The sequence below is a fragment of the Blennius ocellaris genome, assembly GCF_963422515.1.
Source record: "Blennius ocellaris genome assembly, chromosome: 6".
Taxonomy (NCBI): domain Eukaryota; kingdom Metazoa; phylum Chordata; class Actinopteri; order Blenniiformes; family Blenniidae; genus Blennius; species Blennius ocellaris.
In genome coordinates, this window is record NC_137655.1 from 21852687 (window position 1) to 21878471 (window position 25785).

The window sequence follows — 25785 nt, forward strand, 5'->3', positions numbered from 1 at the left end:
GATTTTTTTTCTTTTTAAATAACAGAACTACTTTTGAAAGAGTTTGCCAGCCTTGCCCTTTCAGTCAACAGGAGACTGGTTCCATGCTTGTTGCAAAATTACAATAAAGAAATTATAGCACATTATTAGTTATGCGTATCACTTGAAAATTTCTGGCGACATGCCAAACAGCTTTGAGAATTTCACATGAATCCTCCTCAGGGCCAAGGCTGCTGTTTTCCTGAGTAGATTAAATATCTATTGACACCACATATTAAATAATCATTTCCAGTCCGCCGCGATCTCCAAACACGCGGTGGAGCGGCGAGGTCTGCCGTGGCTCGTCCACCTCCATCAAAAATGAACTGGATATGATTGATATAGTGAGTGGGAGATTATGGACGTGCATATGCTGGGCACACTGCAGAGATCATAAAGCACTGGTTTGTCATTGTGGTAGTTCCGGGGTTCTGGTGTATCGAACGTGACTGAAATCTTTATTCATGAGGCCGGTCTCAAACAGCAGGGACAGATAGCGCTAAAGCTCCTCGAGGCCTGGCGAGTCTCCGGAGAGTCCCGCGACTCTCCCTTGCCAACCCCGGCAACAAAATCAAAGACGCATGGCGAGATAAAGATATGCACCTATTACCGGAATCACTCATATCCACAATACGGTATATCACCTGGCCTTTTACAGTGACTGCTTGTACTTGATATGCAGGTTTGCCTTACGTTTGACGCAGAACAAAGCAACGTCTGCGTTTATCACCACTAAGCTGTCAAGTCACCATGATGGGACTCAAAGCAGCTATTAGCCGTGCATTTGAGGGGAGACACGGGTACAAGGAGAGGTAGAAATCAAACACGTGGCTCTAATAGATACACACACACACACACACACACACACACACACACACACACACACACACACACACACACACACACACACACACACACACACACACACACACACACACACACACACACACGCACACACGCGCACGGAGGAGCATACCGGCCTGGACAGCCTCTCCTCTCATCCCCCAGCTGATAGGCAGATGGCGAGAGTCACTCTGAGCCACTGACATGGAGGTGCATATAATTTAAAGCCTTGTTTGCATCTTAAAATACATCAGTACCATATTGACGTACAGTATACATCATGTCAGCGAGGGCCCTCTCGTTTGCAATGGGCCCTGGCTGCTGTTCCATATGCATAGGCAGTGCAGGAGGCGAAAGGGAAAAAAAAAAAAAAAACACACAGGCACTGCCTCATAAGAAGGTGATACTTCTCCACATAATGAATGTGGCCTCTGCCCAGTCTGAAGGTCAGCCTTCATTTGTGTATAATGGGCAAGAGTCAACTGTTTTCCAAATGAGACGTATGCAGAACAGACTGCCGAGTAAATATTGAAATCACCTCTGGGCTGTTTGTGTGATAAATTCCCCCCACAAATCAGGTGCCGCTCAAAGGACTGCTGCAGTGGAGCTTTCTGATGCTCTCTAACTTGTAGGAACACTGTGGTTTATTGCACTGCAGCCTGTCTGTCCTCGCCATTTATTTCCTTTTATACCGGAGTAAACTGAGGTAACAGAAAAAAAAAGAGAAAAAAAAGGGAGAGAAAGGGGGAATGAATCCATGTAGAAGAAGATAACAGGTTCTGATCAAATGTTTAGTGAGTAAATAACATGTGGGAGATTGATCTGTACTATTGTGAAACTGATAAAATGATTCATTCTTCGCTTATCATTGTCCTTCAATCTGCAGCCCGTCTGAGCGACACACTCCATAAATCGAAATCTTTGTTCTGATAATTGTTTCATTTCACCAGATCAATTGTCATATCCATATAACACAGACCTCGATACAATGGGTGTAATAAGGAAGCCTGGGAGATGTTCGCGCCCAACAACAAGTCTATTAAGCCACTAGAAGTCTAAACGTCAACAAGACCAATCCCACTCAGCGCTAATCTGCATTCATTACTATGCAAACAAAACAATCCGGTCTCGTATATTCTTTCAAAGTCACCTTTAGATTCAGACACTTTTCTCATATAGAGGCACAAGTCAGAATCCTCCTGAGCACAAAACAAACAGCGCAGCGCGGTCGCATGTAGAGAGCCACACCGGCGAGGGAACGGGAAAGGGAACATTTCGACAAATAGAGAATAGCATGGCACTGTCACATGGGGAGCACAAAACAGCAAATAACAGAGACAAGGTCTGATGGTAGCCCTTGGAGCAGCTGTCATATTAAATAATAATGAAGGATCTATTAATATGCAAAGGAAGCAGCAGCCGACTGGCTTAACGCTGTCATGCCTCTGCATATTGTCAGGATCTTCATCATTAATTAACATGCTAGCTGCCCCATACCTGCGCCAATGTCAGAACATTCTTACAACAAACACCCCAATGCCTGTGCCCTCCGCAACTAACTCGTATAATTAAATCAAAATCAGATTAACTTCACATCAGCACACAAAAGAGCGACTTTTACGACTTTCCCTAGCAGTGATTTTTTGTTTTTTTTTAAAGAAAGAAAAAAAACAACGTGTTTTTGTTCTGTTCTCTGTTAGGGACGGCACCATAGGCAACAATGAAAACAGACTTTATTTATGGGGTGAGTAGGATAAATAGAGAGGAGACACTCCATGTCAATGAGCATGGCCGCCTAATTTTATGCATGGACTGGTGGCAGCACAGCAATGACAAACTGGGGATGGGAACAACGCGACTCTTAGGTACACTAAACCACTTGAACTGTGCTATCCACATCATGACAAATTTAGTATCAATTACAGAGCGCGCTAACCTTATGACAAGCAGCGGACCGAAAGAGGAGGGGCAGAGACACAAAGAACTGACACTAAATTACCTGCTGCATACTGGATCTATTTTAAAGCAGCCTGAAGTGGCGGCGGATTAGATGATCCACTCTATAGTAGAAGATGACATGCTAATTGCACGTTGAACGGGTATAAATATTACAATATGTCTCCACTTGGAGCGCTTGCAAGGAGAACCAGATCTGCTGTCCACACACACACACACACACATACTGGCGCACAGTGAGGAAAAGCCGGACCGCATTAGGAAATATTGTTTTTATCAGTAAAGTACAGGATGCAACCCGGTAAGATGTAGGTGACATTCATTTCTCTAATGGTAAATGCACTTCTCCTGCGTTATTCAAAAGGTTGAAGCCATATCCAGGACATAAATGAATTATATTGAAGCTGCTGCTTAAGTAGTGGCCAGAGTGTGAGTGGAGGCCCCCTCTCCACTTTAAAGGAGATGTCATCTCAGTGTGGTGTCAGTCCACAGCAAATAATCCGATTTGGGGGCCAATCTGCCTGTAATGCATCAGCAACTGGAAAGGCTCCAGCGTCACTCCCCCCACCCCCGGGGGCACCAGCACATTCAAACACTCACACATACACAGATGTGCCTTCACACACATATGAGGGTATTTCCTTAAGTGGAAAACTAAGCATATTAAGATGTCCTTTTCTAAGTGGAGCTGGTGTCAAGGGCAAAGATACATATGTTAACAATGTGTTTCACATCGCCTCCCTGGTCCTTGTTTGGTATGAAGACGACATCTTTTCACTGTGTTTTGTGTTCTTGGTTTGAATCGGACTCGATAGGAATCTTTATCAGTGGCGTTTAATTGTCACAAAACTTGCCGATTTAAAAGCAATCAAATATCCCTCAGAGAGAAAAATGCTGTGTGTTGTGTTTAGCGGCTTTTAAAGGCGACAAGATTGTATAATTGACTGTAACTGATCTGTTTCTAATATTTTTCATTCTAACCTGTTTTCACCTTTTTTTTTTTGTTTTGTTTTCAATTTAAAGGTCTGACACATTTGTGTTTCCTAATTGTTACCTCACAGGCTTACAAGACGCTTGGTTTTGAATTTTTTTATTTTTTTTTTATATGCATTTTATAAGCGAACTTACGTAAATATTCAAGACGTGTGACGTTACCAGGCAACACGCTCGCGCTCATTTTGGCAGATTTAGCTTCCTGTTGAAAGGTCGCTGACTATGCTGCGAGGGTGTTTTACAACTATCTGGACAATTGCACAACGTGAACGAATGTCGACACTGTATTGGCATATTGATAAGTAAATGTCGTTTTTCTTACACATTTTTGTATGTTGCATAAATCCCAGAGCACTTAAGGTGGACAACTTAAAGCGGTGTGTCATTTCTCCCATGTAACATCAGGAAAGGAACAACATGTGAAGAAAGCATTTGATGCCGCGCAGTGCTCTTTCTCTGCAGCCCAAATTACAACAGTGCCATTTTTAGTCTTAAGAAAATTGGTGAAGCCTCGGGAAAAGCCATCGGCATGTATCCTATCTCTGCATGCACGCGCCAACTCATCTGAAAAATGAACTAATATGACATGACACGACAGTGTAACTATTTAAGACAGTTTCTCAATGTCGTTTTTTATCATCAGTCAGAACGCTCGGACATGACAGGAAGATCAATTAGTCGCCTGCTTAGATACTAACTTATGTGTGGTCAATTATACTTAATTACTAATCTGTCAAAATCTGTAACTTCCTTGACGTTTAATGCTTAATACTATCATCAAAACAATAAATGGTTTAATTACAACATGGAAACTGGTGTAAAAGTTCCATCTCGCCACACTTAGGAAGCTCAAGGCAGTTATGAGAAGACCAAAAACCTCAATTACTTTATCTCTGCCCCCTGAATACCCTGACTAAATGTCAAGATCATAGAGTCCCTCTGGGCTTAAAGGGGAATGATATCAAAAGGCTTTTCTGTTGCTTTATGTTCCACTAAATAACACGAGTCTTTCTCATCATTGTCCCTCGTCTGTGTTCACGCCGTCCTTAAAGTTCCCCGTCTGTACTGCGGCGCAGATAGCCAGTGACCTCGACCCGTTCGCTGAGTTCAAAGCACGACTCTGCGAGTGTCCACAGAGCACCATCACATGGACCGACCTGCGGTATGTTATTGAATTTCAAAGTACTCGTGGATGCTGTTTGGTTTCCTGTTGTTTTTCCTGAGACGCAAATATATTGTGTTTAGAGAGGCGATTATAAGTCTGTTAAAATGGCTCCACACTGAAGATCACCGTGAAATTTCTGCTTTGGTCTTTTTTTTTTTATCTCTTTTTAAAGTACTATGGTTAATAGTCGGCAAAATACAATATGCACGGTGCACCGGATGAGCATTCAAAGAGCTCCTATCGACACAACAATATCATTAAGGACATATCAAGAAGGAGAGCAAAATATGCAAATCAGAACACTTACAGCCACCAACATCAAAGCAGTCACAATGAAGCCAGCCACAAATAGAACAAAAGCATTGGTTGCAATAAGACTTGGCCCAGGGGTAAGTTAGGGCACAAACGGTTGTTGTTGATTCTTGTGGCGATAAGCTTGCTTTAGCATCACCACCGCCTATGTACATATACCAGTGGAGTGGATTTAATCGCACTAATTAGAATGCACTCAAGGCGAAATGCAACATCTACTGGAATAATCTGAGAGAAAAGATCTCCACTCCAATTTATTCTCCCCCTCTTGGTTTCCGGGGGTTGAGCAGAGGATCTGCTTTTGGTAAACGAGTGAGCGGCTGGTGTCTGGTGGTTGGGCGCATGTGTCACTTTGGACCAGTTGCCATTTCGAGGACGAGCTGCAGGGAAGCCACTCACAGGGAGCGTGTGTGCGTGTGTGTGTGTGCGTGTGCGTGTGCGTGTGTGTGCGTGCGCGTGTGTGTGTGTCTGAAGGAAAGAAAGAGATAGAAGAGACCCAGACAGGGTGAATCACAGCCTTAGCAACCGCACCAGAGCGATGCAGACGGAGACCAGACCGTACCTGTGGGCGGCATCATGCCGGGGGACATGAGGCCCGGGACTGAGTGGGGCATGATGTGGGGGTTCTCCGGCGATGTCACACTCTGGGTTCTCTTCGGAGGCCGACCGGGTCTGGAGCTGAAACGCAGGGCAGAGAGAGAGAGTGAGTGAGAGAGAGAGACGGGTGAGAGATCAGGATGAGACTGGCAGTTGGGGTGGGGGTGGGGGTTGGGGGGGGGTTGTGTGGGAAGTGGTGGCGGCGGGGGAGTGTTAACATTTGGAGCACTCCAGTATGCAATTCCATTCCAAAGAGCTAACATGTACTGTAAATAAATTTCTTTTCAAGGACAGTTGCTTTCTGCAGCTCAACATAATAGACTTCCATAACTAATTAGATTACACGGTGAATTCATTTCCTTTATTGAAGATCAACCACTTTTTGATGCATAATTCATAACCCGTACCTCGTTACCTGTTCCTCCGTATTAATATCCCCACACTATTTGAATTGCCTCGTTTGCATATGCTAAAATCCAGTGCGCGGCCCTCGGCCTGGAAATTACATGTTAACTTGTTATAATTATTGCAGTCAGGCCACTATTGATTTATGAGACTTTTAAAAACCAAATATGTGTAGTTCTGGTAATGAATGATATTTTAAGGTTCTTCAGGAAATTAAAAGGCAATGGCTGCCTTAGGAAATGTTCTGCTTGCTTGATTTAATGCGTGCCTTAGCTGGAAGGTGGTGTGACAAAGTGATTCAGACCTGTTGGACGGTTCTGATGGGGGAGTTTTATTACACCAAACGAGGGGCACAGATCCAGCCATGATAAATGACTGTGCCACCTTAGTGTGGAGGAGAAAAGGCCTTCAAAGCAGATACACCCCTGACTTTCCACACATCTTACTCATTCACTTATTAATACAGCTTCGAGTTTCAATCAATACACACTTTGCTGGCTTATAGTTACAAAGAAAAGCCTACGGGGTGAGAGAAAAAAACACACACACACACACACAATGAGCATGTAATAGGGCAAGATGCTGTTGAGGTATATTCTTTATGAACCAGGAGCTGGATGTCTCATCTGAAGATGAATTATGGTGACTTGACACAGGTGACATATTGGCTTCATACATTATTTCACATACAATAGTCCATTTCAAGCTTTAGCAGGATACTAAGTTCTCTTTAACATGCATGGGGTCAAATCTATCTTTAAAAAAACTGCTCCAACGACATGAGGAAAAGTGGACAAACAGGAGTGCCGTTTTTCTCATTGTAAACATAAACCTACATCATCTAATAGAAGTTAATCGTTAAATGTATCGGCAAGGCAAGGTTGATTTATTCAAAGAGCAGCATTCAAACACAAGGGAATTCACAGTGTTTTACAAAGAAATAATAAACACATCAAAGCAAGTAATTAAGAACCTTAAGTGATTAATCAGTATGTTTAACTGATAAACAGGAAGAAAATATCAACAATCAAATGGTGTCAGGATAAGTGTCTATACTGTATACCTTACACTATATAATTACACACCTAGTGTAAAGCAATGATGACATTTTTAGATGTATTCTTGACTTTATTAACCAGTGCAGTTTATGAGGCTGTTTGTGTTACAGTAGTTTTCGCTACTTTTCCCAACGGCAGAATCTACGGAGCGCTGCAGCGGTTTAGTTCAGACACCACACCGCCTTAGCAGTGGAATTTATTCAGCCATGTCTTGCGAGGTTTATTTACCTCAGTCGCGCTAATAGAGTGCACTCACTCTGTCTGTCTGAATGTGCTGACTCCCTCATATGCCGACTCCGGAGGTTTTTAGGACTAAAAGCAAACCCTCACCCAACTGTGTCCCCTTGGAAATACACATGTGATGGGGAGAGGTATGAAGTGGCAGAGAGAAAGAGAGCGAGGGTCAGAGAGAGAAACGACTGCCCGCCCAACCTAGGGACGTCTGGAAACGTAATTCCTATTTCTATAGAAGCGTCTCTTTGATCTTATGAGAGGGAGAGATCGCAGACAGTTTTGCTGTCATCACTTTCACTTGTACTCTGGCTGAATTATTTATGAAAGACCTCAATAGAGGGTATGTGATGGGTAAAAGGCCTTTTTTTTTCTTCTTCTTCTTTTTTTTTAACTAACAATACTAAAAGCAAAAAGGCCCTCAAATGGACAAAGAATGTCACACCAACCTTAGATCATGTCAAAGGGATGTGAACTAAGGCACAAAGGCCCAGCTAAGTAAAGGTAATGTTTGGATAGACTGTAACAGAATCTGTCCGTATGTTTGAAGGGATAGCATTTCAGCTTCTCACTGCACACAAATAACAGTAGCCAGCCATGAAAGCAATACGCCGGCTGAAACGGCGCTTTGAACTGAGGATCCTCCGAGCAACAGGAAAGTCTCTCAGAAATTATTGTTACCATCTCTTTTACTTATGGCTGAGTAGGTGTCTGACTTTTGCGGGAGCTTTGTGACTTGGGGTGTGTGGCGACGGTCCCCGTCTTGTGTTATTATCCAAGCGTGGTGACTGGCAATGTGTTACAACTACAAGAAGTATTGCAGTGGTTTGTTTGTTTGTTTGTCTTTTTTTAAATGCCCCGGCCGAGGCCCGCGAGCTCACACCCAAACCGCTGGGCGATAGTTGAGAGCCATCCAGGCTAATAAGCTGGGGTCCAGGGAGGAACTCAACCTGGCCTCAAACAAAAGAGCCAGGCTATTTATCAAGTAGCAGATGCTGATTCCCTAAATAGCCTGGCACAGAAACCGCTCCAAACTAGGCCATTATTGCACTAAAAGATACCACAACTGGATTTATGTTTGGAATTTTGGTACTTTCCTCATAATCTGTTGTCTTTTTCCAATATTTGCAGTCCTCTTGTTTTTCCTCTCTTTCCGCTGAAGAAATGTCTCAGAGAACAAGACCTTGTAAGTTTTATTTTAACTCTGGCTTGTTTGGACAATATTATTCCTGTACTGGAGGTCAATCATGAAAGAATTTTATTCCATGCTTTATTTATATTTGTACTGCAGATATTCAGGGCCCTGGTATCTCTGGCTTCAATTAAGAAAACAAAACAGGCCCCGCCAGCTTTGGGCTGGGGCCACAAATATGTTACACATCTATTCTCTCTCTTTTTTTTTTGTTTTTGCTGCCATGGTGAAAAGAAAATAGTGGTGAACTTTCCCTGAACCAGACTTCCTTTAATGGCCCGGCCGCGTGTTGACCCAGCAGAGTCGGCTGGAACCCGATACTATCCAACACACTACGCTGCACAGGCAATCAGATTACATGGGGCCCAACAATACACTCCACACGAGTCCAATTTCAGCACTACAATGCAATAAAAGCACAATAATTAAATTCACGTTCTCACCCCGTTTACAGGAAGCCAACATGAAGTGATAGGCATAATACGAGGTATAATATCACATGAGACATCGGGATGGTTTTTGATCTCATGGCAAAATTCTGACATCTCACTATCAGACGTTTTTTTTTTTTTTTTTTTCTGACTACGGAAGCAAGTGAGTGAGATCTTATTACCCAGAACGCTGTTAATGCAGTGATTATGATCTGTTATAAATCAATTGAAACCACAAACGTAATGTTGAGCCCAAGTGAGCGCGCTCGCTTAGTGGATTTGGTTTCACGCAGAAAAAAAAGAAAGAATGAAAGAAAGAAGGAAAATCATCTGCTCCTCCAATCTCCGGATATCTTCAGGAATTCAACCTGATTGTGTCAATAGTGACTCCAGTTTGCAGAGAAACAGCATAATATTATTTCCTGGTGGTTATGATTGAGCCATTAACCTTTTATCTCGGGCTTTTGTTTGACGTTTCTAAAAGGTAAGGATGAAGATATTTATTCCATTTCCGCCCAGTCGGCCAAAACAAGCGAGTGAATCATTCGTCTGGGGCTTGTGTAAACAAAAGGCCTCTCCAGGTCTCTGCCAATCAGGCCTTATAAAATATTAACCCAATGTCATTGCCCTTTTAAAATCTCTCACCTAGAATTCCCTAATTGTTCCTTTTCTTTATCTCTCCAGTGCAGAGAGTAAATAAATTAACAAAATAGCTTTTATCGCCCTGAGTAACCTTTTAACTGAAGGATTATCTGGGGTTTATTTTTCATTTCTCTCACAGCGATAGCAGAGCATGCCCCATTGATTGGTTTGCTGGGGTGGTGACCAGCCATGAAAACAAGGTCTTATTGATAAAACAAAGCAGCTCCTTACCTTTTAAGTGCCAGGTCAGGCAGAAATGCAGAGGCCCCAGACCATCAGGGGCCTCAATATGCTGAGTTTATACTTTTTCCCCCCCCCCTCTTCCTTTTTCCAATCAAAATGCTTTAACAATATGTGTTAAACTCCCCTGAGAGGTTAACTATGTTTGTTTGAAAGACAGGGATAACATGTCTTGCGGGGTATTACTGCTTATGTAAAATTCCCGTAGGTGAGATAACAGCCTGAGTTGAAAGGCGGAAAGATGAAATGCCCAGCTTTAATTTTTGACATTAGTTAATATGGTAACAAGCTTTTTCGCTGAAATACTGCCCGATGGCAATAAAGTAGAAGACTGATATGCACGTGTTTCTTATGAAACTTATATTCAAACTACAGTTCAGTTGAGAGAAATGAACAAACTGTTTCTCCGCAGTGGATTTGTGATGATAAAATATATGTCTAATTAATTATCAGCTGATTAGGATGTGATTTCAGCTCTCTGGCTCCCAACTTAATCAGCTTCCTTAAGATCTGCTATAGAAGATATAAAAGTGATGTTAGAAAACAGAGGCGCTGATAACATCGCTGGCCATGCATACTAAAAGATAAGGAAATAATAACTTGTTAATAACCTACATATTTTGAGAGCTTTCTTTCTTTTTTTTTCAACTTTTCACAATATTAAAAACTGAAAAAAGCCGGCTCATAATTTCTCGTCACATTTTGAGTAAGACTGTGTTTAACTCAATGTAGTAAACTAGAACTGCACGATACCGGACGAACATGCAGAATGTGATCATGTTGCTTTCAAATTACGATTTTCAAGAACATACATGAATACTTTGTGCTTTGAGAGACATTCTTCCAAATAACAGTGATCTTTCTCTTGCCCCTAATTCACACATTTGCAACAACTGTCGGTCATGCGCCGATACCAAAGGACAATCTTTGCTTGATATTTGTGCTTCTGACTTTGACCATGCATGAAAACAATGGGGCTGTCAACTGATTACAATTGTTTGATGAGTTAATTGCATATTTCTTTGAAATTAATGTGTGATGGTTGTTCATGTGGTCACCGTAATGGTCAAGAATTTGCTATATATTGTAAACCTTGAGTGTAAACTTTATACTTTTAGGTTGTAGTGGCATTACACGTTTACATTGGCCTTGTGAGCCTGAGGAAAAATATGAATGACAAAGATTTACCAAGCAAGCAATACTACTAATTATAAACTGATGAATGAAGATATGCTACAGACACAGAGGAGGAATCATGTGTAAGATCATGACAATTTGACAAAGCCCAACCACTGACAATGACAAGAATATATGTTGCTTTCAACCAAAAGGGAAAAAAAAGGATGATTTATATTTCCTGCTGACCTTGGCAGTCTATTCGTTGTGATGATCATAATCTCAGAGTCACAGTGTGATACATGGGAATGTATTCACTCATCCATCTTTTTCATGCATCCATCTATCCTTACCCTCATCTTGTATCTGTATTTGCATTGAACCTATTCTTGGATTATCTCAATCAGCTTCCCCTTGCACCTGTCAAACACCGCCTCGCACAGGTAGCCACAGCACGCTTATCTGATCTAGATAGCTGGATTACAGCGAGTTTGTGAGTGCGAGGAGGGGAGGACAAAAAAAAACACACACACACACACAGTTTTATTTATTAGGGTTAGGAACAGCTGCATCCGCCTCCAAACTGTGAACCTTTGTTACGGAACAATATATCACAGATCAAATGGTGTGAAATCAAAGGCGGCGGAGAGTTAGCATCAATCCCACTAAAACCCCTTTTAAAGTGCTGTCTGTGCTCTGATCCCTGTGTGGACTAATGTGCAGGGTTGAGATCAGTAGTAGTTGGGAGAGTGGGTGCCTTCCTGGTGCCTTTGTCTGGGCTCAGGCCTGATTAGAGCCACGCTGGGTGAGACCAGCACAGTGTCAGATAGAACGGAGGAACTTGGAGCCAGTCACGCTCCTTCCGCTGTCCTCAAGTCTGTGTCATGAAACGACAGCCGGGCTTTAGGAGGGAAAACCACTGTTACAGTAGCTACAAAGAGCTTAGTCTCTTAATCACATTCTGTTAGAGCCGTTTGAAGCCTCTCAGCTGTGAAATGGAATCTAAAAAGGATCTAAAACACGATAAATTGCTGATTATTCTCATGCATCATTAATGTTAAAATCTGATTTCATAATTGTATGTCCCATAACTACAGAGTATAAGATTGTTTAGTATCACATCAACAGCCTCTGATAATGAGTAAGCAGACTTCCTACATCACGGGAACTGATGAGGAAAGCCTAATTGGTTGACTTTTCCATGCCTAATGGATGATTCTCTTAATTAAAAAGATACTGTACCAAATGTTAGAAATCAGATAGTGCTTAAAGTAAATGCAGTTAATCAAATGTATGAGAATGAGCAGTTCCAGGAAAGCCTAAATGAGATTGGTAGATATGATTTTGCTCCAATATTTATTAATTGCAAGTGCCTTTGGTTAGCAAAACAGAACAGGTCTTATCTTCAAACTGCGAGGAAATTTCATCTCACCACTCTCACTGATCTCTCTTTTTCATGAACTGCGATGCATATGAAACAAGTCTTCAAAACAAGGCTTTAAAAACTTACCCAGTCAGGGTGCCTTTGAGGATATTTAATTAAAATCTAATCCTGCATTCATTAAGGCTCACATAAATTAAGCTGTCATTCATAAGATTTATGGATTCTCATTTGCATATTGCATACAATTCATCAATTACTCAAGTATGAAAGGAGCGCATTTCCCTTGGAGCTGCCTGCTAGCCTGCCAACATTTGAAATGAGAGAAAGAGCACGACTGTCAGGCATTCACTGCAAACTTTTCCCCACAATGTCTGCGCGCTGATTAATCTCATTTTCTAGGCATCCCTTACAAGATTGTACACAGTCCAGCTGCACTTTTCAATTATTTCTCCTGTCCTCTCAACTAACTTTGAAAGCAGGACGGGCTAAATGTGGACTGGGGGCTACTTTAGTCTTTATGTATATAACATGTCTTTTTGCCAGGGTAATCATAAATTAGAGAGCGGGGTTTTAGAGATCCTAATGGAAAGGAAATGTAGTAATTTTATTGCAAATCCCATCAGGCAAATATTCTGCATGCTATAATAGCATATTTCCTGTCACATTTAGAGAGGAATACATCCAGCAGGCATTCTGACAGAGGGAGAGAGCGCAAGGAGGAAAAAAAAAAAAGATGGAGGGGGAGGGTGGACAGATGAGAGAGAGGGAGAGGGACGGAGAGAAAACAAAAGAGAGGGGGAGAATCTTAGTGCTAAACACATAAAAACTCCCCTTTTGGACATGAGGCTATGGGAAACACAGTATGGAGTAAGTGCTTAAAGCAAGCGGAGCGTGAACGCATCTAAGATAAAAGGTCAGGCAAAAACAAACAGACCACTCGCGAGGACGAAAGGAATTAATTGACTCATTAATATGCATGGCTAATAAAGCTCAAAATCCTAAAACAAAAATCATTGTCAACCATTCCCTTTTAATGGCTCTTATTTTCAGCTTGAGAAGAGCTAGTCTACAGGGTGTATCAATCTTAGGAGGGGTGGAGTTCCTCCACCAAACAGGCTTGGGGTAACCTCGGTGTTGTATGCTCATGTCCTCCCCAGCAGACAAAGGCAGAGTTGTTCTGGTGGAGGGATTAATTGAGAATTAATCCCAGTTTCTGGCAGTGGAACAGACCGGCAGTTAGAAGTGAAAGTCATCCTGAAGGGTAGTTAATTGGTTCCCCATAGCAAAAGCTTTGGAGAACAGAAATCAAGCTGCATTTTCATTAATCCTCCCCATTGTTTTGTGAAATTGTTGTGGAGAGTGACTTCAGATAGAGTCAATAGTTAAGGCTTTTAATTTGCTTTTAATTCTGCCAGTGGGGTGACAATTAACAAACCCCGAAGAACAATAGCTGTGAAAATTATGCGTTCGATTGACTCTAAATGACTCTGGAATCAAAAACCGATAAGCAATTAATATACTGTACTCAACAAATGGTAAGTACCCCCAACATGCCCGATGCGCTCTATCTGACTCTATCTGTCTATACTATCATCTATCGCTCTCTCTCTCAAAAAATGTTTAAATTATATATATATATATATATATATATATATATATATATATATATATATATATATATATATATATATATATATATATATATGTGTGTGTGTGTGTATACAGAGAGAGAGAGAGAGAGAGAGAGAGAGAGAGAGAGAGAGAGAGAGAGAGAGAGAGAGAGAGAGAGAGCAAGAGAAGAGACTGTATCACTCCCTCACCAAAGCTTTTGAACTTTGGGAATAGCACCACCAGATTGTCGGATGTGATTAATTTCAGGTCTAAATGGACACAACAGACAGAAAGGGTGAGGTAATCATAACATGAGGAGACACAGTGACTAACAGCAGACATGGAGGAAGAAAAAGAAGAAGAAGAAGAAGAAGAAGAAGAAGAAGAAGAAGAGAGTGGAGGGGGGGGAAAAGAGAGGGAGTACAAGGGAAAAGAGGGAGGGAAAAGACACAGCGCCGGCTCACAAACACACACCGAGTTCAAGCTAAACAGGAAGACCATGGTGATTAGCATTAATTGCACTGAGGATTGGAATCCTGTGTGAAACATTAAACAAAAATTATCTACTGTTTATTCATTTTTTTTCCTGATTTTCTTTTTTTTCAATAATTAATGAAAAGTAAATACGTGGAGGAGTCCAAAAATGATCTGGGGAGGAAAAGAAGTGTTTACATAATCAGTAAAAATGTTCCTGTCTTCTCTCGCTCTCTCTCTCTCTCTTCCTCTGTATACATGGAAAGGTTAGGACTCGGGCCTGTTTCTCACTGTTTCCCCATCAGAAGTAACGGTGTCTGTTCCCCCGAGTGTCGACTGCTGTGAGAGTGTTTGCATATTTAGATACAAGCAGCCCTGTTTATGCAGCCCCACTCTCGGCTGCTCAAGTTCACTCCAACGCAAGCCCTGATCAATTTGGCCAGCTGTGCTTTAAATGCTGTTTACAACAATAACATCGCGGCTAACCGAGCAGAGCCTCGCGTGCAAGCACACACACATACACTTCTCAAAGACGGAGAGAGAGAGAGAGAGAGAGAGAGAGAGAGAGAGAGAGAGAGAGAGAGAGGGAGGAAGGCACAACTTCAGAGGGAGCCCCCAGCCTGTGCGTTCCCAGACGAGCATTTGTACTGAGTTAAAGACAAATCAAAGACCGGCTCGTCTGCAAGACACAGAAGAATTGGATTCCGTCTGTGTACATCTCTGTGATCCTTCCGGAAGAATCTCTGACTGCAAGCAAAGAGGAGAAATAACAAATCCCACCCCGAAAGTGGGCCAAACTGAAGGTGGCACCTTCCAGTTACAGGCTTCATTCCAGATGAGTGATTGGCGTCGAGTGCTAAATAAGACGTCAGGCTCTCTAAAATCCCCGCGCACATGACAATTGTTTTCGACGAGCCGACCTCGCATTTCACAAATAACTCCGTTTGGGCGAGATTACCACATTCCTCCAGACTTCAGATTTCGCTTTCTAAAAGCTAAAACTCCATTTAAGCCTGGCAGGAGAGCAAATAGGCCTACTCAGCAGATAGCTGTGAAGCTGCTGGTGTGCTCTCGCTTGATGATATAATTCTTAATGTACAGCTTGACTAGACATAAATCTTAGCCAAGCATCATCTCACCTGAATTCTTTTCTCTCTCTTTCTACCCCCTCTCTTTCTCCCTCTCTCTCTCATGATGAATTGTTTGCTACATCTCGGAGACTAAAACCCTTCAACCTCTTCAAACCCGGGTTTCTAATAACGCGTAGGTGCTGGGGAGAGGTGACAGCATGATGAATATCACAACAGACAGCTCCAATATGGGACAATTTTACCAGATCGATATCTCACTGCAATATCAGAGAAAAGGAGCTGATATTAGTCTACACAGTGTATTACAGATGGGGTACATTTCTTCTCTCTGCACTCCCAGTGAACCTAGGCTATATTTCATCCATGTCGGCAATGGTTTACACACTCGCAAACGCTCTGGAAACTAATCATAGCATGGTAGCCACGCCAGATGCATCTGCTTAAAATTATCCATATGTGTGACGCGCCCATAACCCCTTGTTTAACACGGCGATGGACTTGCAAATAAACTGTGAATCACATTAGAGGATGTTACAGACGATTATTTCCAGTGAGAACAAATGTTTTGTCACATTCTAATAGAGAGATCGCAGGCATCATGTGCGAGATGCAGCTCTTTCCAGGGAAGCCGAGGCAAAGGGAGATTCTCACACTGAGACAAAAAGCATGAAACCACAGAACTACAAAAGCAGGCAATTTTCTGAGCATAAAAAGCAGCAGAAGTCGCTGGCTTCAAAAAAAAAAAAAAAAAATCAGGCACTAAAAACAAGGAAATGACTAAATCTCCTGAAATCTGAAAGCGATTTTATCCTTTTTTTTCATCCAGGAAATATCAAACGGAATCAGTAATAGTCAAAATAAACAACGTACTCTGAGCGAATGCATCGACATCCGTGTGCACGGTTGTGATTAGAGGTCTGAGTTTAATTTGCAGTAAGAATAAACCGTGGTTCAGGGGGATTCGTCGGAGTACAAACATTTGTTGAGCCCCGGATGAATAAATCAATCAGGAATGCTCTCTGACAAATTAACTGACACTATTCTCTTTGTCAAGCTCCGTGCTAAACACCATGGTCAAGTAACGTGTGCCTGAAGAAATAGAATGAGACACCTTTTACTTCCAAGGGAGACGGATGCATATAGGGAGAGAGAGAGAGAAGAGAGTGACAGAGAGAGAGAGAGAGAGAGAGAGAGAGAGAGAGGAATGAAAAAGAGACTGAAGGAGCAAGTGCAGACGTTGCTAACGCTTAATATCTTCCCTCTCCAGGGGGCTGGGGCTGAGGGCCCCACTGCTGTCAGCTGCAATAGGACCAGTCTTTTTGTGAGTGCCCAAGGTTCGTTAAGGGCTATTAATGGAACACAGTATCCCTTGTGAAGAGAACTTGTCAGTGTTTCATTAGAGACTGATAAACATATAATGCATAAGTGTCAAACACAGTGTGTGTGCATTGTGACGTGGGGGCGGAGGAGGGGGGGGTGGGGTGGGGGTGGGGGGGGTATGGTTCGGGATCACGGTGCAACAGTCCTTCCCATGATCTGCACTGACAACGTTTAGGCTTTAATAATGAGGGAAGAGTGCAGCGGATGGCTGGAGACCTGTTGAGCTGTTGGAAGGGTGCAATTTGAGCAATATGGAATCCTATCACTGATTTTAATGGTGACCCGAGGAACAAAAAATATATTATTATATATTATATAATAATATATTAATATATAATAACATATATATATATATATATTTCGGTCGATATCTCGCCAAGATAATAGAAGCCGGAAAATCTCTCTTGTTCTCCTCTCGCAGCTTAAGTCCAAAAGTACAAGAAAAAGAAATACATCATATTCAATTAAAGCTCTTTTTTCACCACTACTGAACAAATCAGCCCACAGCTGGGACTCTGGGTTTAGTTCACAAAGTCCTTTTGATCATTTTGTGGCAGTAAGAGAGTTTGGAGTCCCATGGAGAACAGGACCAAGCTGATCTTATTATGATAATTGGGATACATCAACTTCAGATAGCACTAATGGAGTGAGATTTCAGTGATCAAGAGCACATATTCAACTGTAGAAGTTCACTTTTTTAGAAGGAGGCATTACGCAATGCTCTGGTTGTGTCCCAGTGAGACCGCCAACACAACCAAGAGTGCACTTTTAGCTTCTGGTGTTGGAGGCAACGCTCCAGTCGCTGACGTTTACCACTGCAGGGAAGCGTTACTCTTCTCAGGTTAAATCTATTTCCCCATGAGTGAGTAATTGGTTACCACGACCATTAATCAGTTAATCTTCTCTTTTTACCCCCTCTCTTCAACGGAGAAATATCAGAGGTTCAATAATTAAAAACGTGTCAGGTGAAAGTCCAACGCGCTTCCTCATACTGTATGTTCTCACATTCCCTGCTTTGTTCATCTTATTAACCTCCTCTCCGCTCGCCGCGCCTTTAAATGAAATCTTTAGCCCCTTACATGTGAAATTAAAACTGCCCTCCCTTGAGCGCTTTTAATTATTCTTCTTCAGGAGAAACTTCCACTTCCACTTTTGTCAAGGCGGCCTTCTTTCTTCCCAGTCGCCCTCTCCTCACTCCCACTCACTGCCCAGGTCTGTCATGCTTCACTCCTCCCTGTAGCCCGTTGCTCCCCCCCTCTTTTTTTTTTCTTCTTTTTCTCTTCTTCTGCGGGTCTGTTTAATTCTCACCTTGCTCTGCCCTTGTCATCAAGCCGTTGAAGCACAAAGCCAGGAGCAAGGGAGTGTTTACTCATTTCCCCACTACATTACCTCTCCTATTAATCACTGCATGGAAACTTCTGGACACTGAAGCATCTCTGCAGTCGCTGCCCCTGCCCCAGCTGCCCCCCGCGTTAACAGGGCAAACTTTACATAACTGGCATTCTGCAAAAATACCTTGTAATAAGACTAAGATCAATTACTTTTATGAACTCGCTACTTCAAGTAAACTTCCACAATTCAGCACTGTCTTTATAATAAGACTTCAATGTGTAAAAGGTCAGAAATTCAGATTCCTTTTAAATGCCTCGGTGCCTTTATGAGAACTAGACATAATGAAAGCTCTTGAAAAACAAAAGTTGGAGGAAACACGAGTTGGTTGACATTGAAATTCAGTTACAATATTTGCACACAGGACGGGCAGAGGTTAGTGTCTCTAATTAATCAAATTTAATTGCATGTAAATTGTATTTTAAATGCAGATGAGGGAAAAACAAAAAAAAGCCGTTTTTTCAGAGGTGAACACACCCTCTTGTTACTCTTCACTTGTTCTATTTGTGAGATCAGAGAGAAGAGAAATGAGGAGTAAAAGCTTCGCACCCAGCTGCTGTCTCGTATCAAGGTTTGTGTAGATAAACACATTTCTGTCTGTTAGGTGTAATGAAGGGGGGCGGAGGGGGGGGGGGGACTATAACAATGATTCTAAATTAATAAAAATTCTTTCATGTCCGTGCTGCCCTGTGAACACGGCAAAGCTGCTGCTGCGGATTCTTATGAAATTCAATTAACACACCAACAGCTTTCCTTTTCTCTCCTGCCCTAATTCCCACATTCGTGGCGAAATGACTGCATTCCCAGCGATTATGCTAACCGCTTGGAGTGCACCATAAATTCACAGGTCTGGGAAAGGCTGTAACGAGAGCTCCTTAAATATGGGAAGGAGACGTTTGAGAAGATGGATCGCCGTGGGCTAGCGGTGGACCGGTAGTGGGCACGGAGGGTGGGGGGGGGGGGGTGATTCTGTTTGTGAAACACATGCTACTAGCTGCTATACTGCTTCTAATGAGGACTATGGACATAAGCAACATTATCATTAATGATTGAACCCCTCCTTTTCCGGCTTTTTCTTCTTGCCCCCCCCTCCTCCCCTTTCCCTTTTCAGCCAGAGCCCCCTGTCCTTTCGCAATTACTGTTTTACTGGATCGCCCAGGGCAGCAGGCTGCATGTGTTTCGGCTATATATGGGCGAGAGAAAGAACCCAAAATATTTGAAATGCAAATAAATGAGTAATGTAAATAGTTTTGAGAGAGTTTACCCAGGGAACAATGGCCCCTTATGAGACACAAGTGCAACAGAGGGAGAGAGAACAGGACTGCTGGTGTGGGGATGGCGGCGGTGGGGGTTGGAGGGATGATCCAACACAATGTGGCCCTTCTCCTAAAGCAACTTGTTATCAGGCGCTACGCAGAGCCCCCCATTCAATCTGCATTTAAATACATTTCAGTTCACTCACTCATTTGCATTCATTTCTCCCATTATATTTGAAAATGGCCAAATGTCTAGCCAGCACAATGTGGGAGCCTATCACCGGCCAGGGGAAGCCCACACCTGATGCCAATTTAGCCTGCTTGGATCTATTCACTGCCATGGCTTGATCTGACAACTCCAGCTCTTCCCCATCCAGGAGACTTTTCAATTGGATCTGCTTGTGGTGACAAAATTGTTTTGCTCATTGAGGTTGTTTTTTTGGTTTTTTTTCTCCCCTTCTTCTTCTTTCTCGGTCCGCCCCCCCCCCCCCCCCCCCCCCTCCTTCCTTTCCATCTTGCTCTCCCCTCTCCCTCCGTCACTCCCTCTGTCTGTGTGTCTGGGTGTCTGTTTGGGAGCCATGGGAAAAGGAGAGGCAAATGATTCTCAGTGGCTTCTGATTTCCACTATTTGTTCAGCATTAGGCCCACTTATCTCTGAAAGAAAAAGCAACATGTGGAGAGAAAGTGACAGGCAGAAATTCAGCCTCACTAACAGGCCTATTGTGTGCTGAAGATCTGCATTCAAACACGAGGGGCCCTCTAACTTTCTCTCTCGCTCTTTCTTTCTCTCTCTCCCTTTCTCTCTCTCTCACTCTCACTATAAAATACACACATACTTGTGCACAGACCTCTGTCACAGTCAATTACTGCTTCTAATCTGTCCTGCAATGGAGAGTAAATATTTCATTACTTTTGCAAATAAACAGTTGGTCTGAGCCCGTGAAGTGTCATCTACCCTGTGAAAGGAGCTGTGACGTTCACATTCAATTGCGCCATAAAACCGCCGAGCTCCTGAAGTAGAGTTTTTGTGCTGAGAGCACACTACTAAAATCATTAGACTTGGTAGCAACATCTTGAGATGAAAAGCGGAGTTGAGAGCTCGCTATTTAAACTGCAGCACCTTTTCTTTGGCCTAAAAAACATTCTGTGAGCGCTGCCCCTTCCTCCCCTTCCTCTTTCTCATAGCGCTCTCCCCCGGCTCGCCTTAATGCCTGGTGGAAAAAGTTCATCAGTGTTGCCCTCCACGCTGTTCAGCAGAGGCACACTGTGCTGTTTTCTCCGCAACGCACTAACTAAATAGTGTTGTGTGAGATTAGCAGATGAAATAATGCAAGGAGCGGGGAGGGCAGTGTGGGGAGGGGGGACTGGCGGGGGGTTGACAGAGAGATCCCAGAGTCTACTGCTCATTAATCACTGCAGCGTCTTTGACCTTTCATTTGCCAAGGGCGCAAAGAAGAGGAGGAGGAGGGTGGCCGCTGCTGCTGACGCTGCCCAGGAAAGAGGGGAGGGCGAGAGGAGCGAAGGGAGGGAAAAGGAACGGCGAGGAGGCACCAATATGATCGCCAGACTTTGGATGTGTTGGAGTCCAGAGAAGACACCACAACACAATCCTAATGAAGAGTGAAATTAATCAGCTTCACGGACTGTTAGATGAATCAGGCATTTCCCAGCCCCGAGGTGGTATCAGCTGCTCTGCTCTGCTCGCCAGGCCTGATAAAGACCGATAGGCCCCATTCCCATTTACACATGTTATTAAAAGAATTACAAAGATGTCTGCTCGGCTCCCTGCCTTTCACACCAGTCTGGGCTTTGGGAACCGGGTGCTGGAGGTGGCAGAGGGGTGTGACATTAGTGTCAGGCATATTTTTAGCGTCTGGATGCTCAGCTCTTAGTTACCAGGTGGGACGGGGTAAACTGAAGGCAGCCAGGCAGTGGAGGAGGTGGTGGTGGTGGTGGTGGTGGTGGTGGTGGTGAGAAAAGCTTGACACACCACAGATATTGAATAGACTTGAGAGCGTATCTCGACTATTAGCGTGTGAAAAGAGAGACGAGCGAGAGAGAGAGAGAGCGAGAGGTTGCACAGCTGTAAAAGCTGGATTGTGACCCTGCTTTTTAGAGACTAGTGTTGAGTGATTTGTTGAACGATACCTGTTATACATCCTTGTGTCTCTATTGTCTGCCTTAACTTGGAAACTCACTCCTATAATTAGATAATGAAGTCTCACTGTTTCACTACGACGGTGCCATAAAAATACTCTGGTCAAAATAATTAAGCTACAAATAAGTGTGAGAGAAAATAGATGATAATGCCGGCTAATCAAGTAAAAATAATGCCACTTACAGAATCAATGCCGGAGAAATGAGCGATACAAGTGTAATATACTTTTAGCGTCAACTATGGTGGGCAGTTATTAATATACATTTAAGCTTATTTTTAACCCTAATTGATGTTCAAGGTTAATCTAATCAGACCAATTCTACCTCTGAAGAGCCTGCTCCAATTTAATTGGCTATTTTTATTGCCTCAGCGACATTTTAATTGAAACCAAAGGGGAATCTAACAACAACTGTGACATGTTGATGTCTTGGGGATATAGTTATAAATATGTGACAAAATATGTGCATTATTAATGTGATTTCTTAATGCATTATTGTAATGTGTCCCCAGAAACACAGATATTACTTCATGCTACAAGAAGTTAAGGGGGGCGGGGGTGGTGGAAATCTCCGTTCATCCTGAATATGTCAACAAAATATTACAGAGACATTTTCCTCCCACTCCAGGCAAACCATGAGATTCTGTGTATTAATATTGTAAAAGCTAAATTTGAATTTATATGATAAAAAGCTGGTAGTTATGCACAGTGTCATAAAGGCAAAAATATCTATTCTGCCCTTGAGACAGCTGAGAAAACTGGCCTTTATTAAGTTTGTACAGTTGAAATGTTGATTCAAGTGTTAACTCAGCTGTCAGCATATTCCGAGCCTCTTGCACGCTAAAGATTATGTGATTTAAGAATAGTGTTACTACCTAGTCTGGAAAAGCGATGAGACCATAAAAAAGTGCCATTGATCCAAAAGAAGAGATTACATTGTGTCTGACACAAGGCGTGAACATTAGCATGAGACTCCTGGATCAAATTCTGCGCGGCAGCAGTAACCATTGATGATATCGATCAGAATCATGGCTACTACGATTATACCTGAGCCATCAGTTGGCACTTAAAAAAAAGGTGCTTCATCTCCTTATAGACATTTGTAGAAACGGTCCCTTTATCTGTAAGAATGGCTCTCCATTTTCCCCCCCATTTGTCAGAAGTGTGATTTTAGAGGTAAAAGGCTTATTAATTGCACGCCTGCTTCCTGCTGATAGATCCAGTGAGACTTGAGAGGCACACAGGACTCAGCACTGTTGGAGTGTTGTTATTTGTCCTCCAAGGGATGACAGTTGCTCTTTACCGGCACTTTAAATATCAGACCTATTTCTAGACCCGGAATGACTGAGGTTGAGATAAGGAAAGATACAAATGGGGTAAATATATATCGAGGAGCTGAAAAAAAAGGTAAGAACTTAGTGTTTCTCTGTCATCTGTGGGGAAAACAAAACGGTGGTGTCAAATGGGGCCCTTAGTCCTGCAGTAAGAGTGGAAAACACCACCTACTCAAGCCTGACATCTGTATAAAAACAAAAATAATCTGCTGTCAGCAGAATGTTCAATGACTCCTATCACCCGGCTGCTGATAAAGACTCGGGCCGCTGCAAGGATTGGGCTGTAATGCGAGGGGCTCAGTGGATCGGAATGCATGCTAATTGCCATCAGAAATATGTGGCGAGCCTTACAATTTCTGGCATTGCTCCGCACCTTGGCGAAGGATACGCCAGAAGGGCTCGACAAAAACAAAGATTAATGAACGGCGTTGAATCGCTGTAATGCCATGTCAACAGTACCATACATTTCATTACAGAGGTCACCGGTGCTTCAGTGTTAATGCCATGCGAAAAAAAATTCACACGGCACAAGCCGAACTCCTTCCAGCAAGCTGAAAAGAGGAGATAAATATTTTACTTGTTGGATTATACCACGCCATTGATGTGATTACAAAGACCACTTTGCAGTGGCCAAATGTACATTTACTCAGCCAGCCAAAAGATATTAAAAAAAAGAGAGAGAACAGGGGTGTATTGAAAAATGGAAAGGTTCACAGCGCTATTACAGTGACAGCAGGAAAATATATTCACCGTGTCAGTATAATCCAGTGTGTCAGTAAAACCTGATGCTCTAAACAGGAGCAAACCTCCCCTTTTAAATAATTGATATTTTCTGATTAAATGTGGCAGTTTGGAGATAATGAATTCTTTATAGTGTGCCTTGAGCAACTCAACAGCTTTGCCCCGCATGACAGCTTTATGGGGCGTCTTTTTGCCCAAATTTTGAAAGTTTAACCTATGTAGATCAATGTGCTTCCTTAAAAGAGTTTAATAAATTAAAGTGCAGGGGGCTTTTTTTTTCCTCAGCGAGCAGAAAAAGCTGATGAGACAGGTTTAGTTTAATCTCAGGCAATAGAAGTCATTAACCATTCTCCCAGGAATTAAAATATAGCTTGCCCTTTTCTTCTCTCACTTATCATTAGCATCACTTTAATCTCCCCGCGTTTCACACTGCTATTTTAATCATTACTTACTGCCTTTTGACAACTGAAGAACATGGCTTCTCCCCGCTCAGGCAATATCCTGATTTTAGCTGACAAAATGTAGGACATCATTTAAAAATATCTAAATTTCCTCTTCCGTTTTTATTCTTCCAACTTCCACTCTTCAGACCCCTGAAAGTCCGTCTATTTATATCAAAGAAAGCACAAAAGACGAGAGGAGATTGAGTGGACGACATTGAAAATGTAATTTGAGTTCACTGCAAGGGTAACAAAATGTATTTTACAGTTTATTTGTGTCTGTCATGTCATTCTAATAGATGGTGAATTTCACATATCGCTCTATGTGGGTCACGTCGGGTTTTGGGGGTATATTTGTCTGCCCTTGAATCAATGAACATTTACAAGAGAAACCATGGAACTCCAGTGCAGAATATAAATAAAGTATTATGGCCAGTCTCTCAATGACAATGACAGATGTAGGGCAAGCCATTTCTACAACTTTTGTTTCTTTATTGTTACTGGTAACAGTAAAATTGAACAATGGAAGTGGATTTGGAGCATGATTAATTTGGATATGATGAAAAAAAAGGACACAATAACCCACGGTTGCATTATACTACTACATTTGGTATTGTGTGAAATTTGTAGTTTGGGGACTTCATTCACTCGGACCAGAATGCTTTCACACTTTCTTTTCTTCTCGCCGTGGCTAATGTTTTACTCAGCATTGACACCCCACATTATTCCCTGTGTTTCACTTTTTCTGCTCTCAGTTTTCACTGAGAAACGGCACCGCTCCATGTTTACGCAATTGGACATATTTTTGCGTCATTACATTTCATTTGACTGATTTAACAGTAATCCATCTAAGCTAGTGTAGTTCTCCCCTAAAATACATGAAATTGAACTAATCTGCTTTTCCCTCTGTGACTCGCTACTTCACTGCCTTTTCTAAAACTGTGCCAAGATTAAAGGCATTACCAAAAGAACAGAAACCTCAAGTCCTTTAGATTAGTGTTCAATTACTTAATCCTTTAATAGAATTTGAGTTTTGTCCAAAAACAACAAAGTACCTCAAATGCACATTATTATTCCTGTCAAAAGCAACAAGCAGATTAAGTATAACTGTTACAGGAGGCTTTAAGGCTTCGGATTCTGTGCACGCGCAACTTTTTTACAAGTGGGAAAACTGATATAATGATCATTTAGTGAAACATATGGATGGCATATTGTCCTAATGAGCCACACAAGCAAACGTGGAGCTTGAGACTTTGGAGTAACTTGAAGACCGTATCTACAGAACCCTCTGCTATTGAGGGGAATAAAAGCCGTTGTTTTGCTATCCTTG

The 25785-nt window shown here is 42.4% G+C and overlaps 1 protein-coding gene across 1 annotated transcript in view; it reads right to left on the reverse strand.

The window, feature by feature from the left end:
* The window catches only part of dachd (dachshund d), a gene marked incomplete at its 5' end in the record, with an annotated part of 94467 nt that overhangs the window by 40314 nt on the left and 28368 nt on the right, over positions 1-25785 (reverse strand). Inside the window, 1 exon segment of the mRNA XM_080498471.1 lies at positions 5850-5965. Coding sequence (XP_080354597.1) covers positions 5850-5965 — 116 coding nt within the window.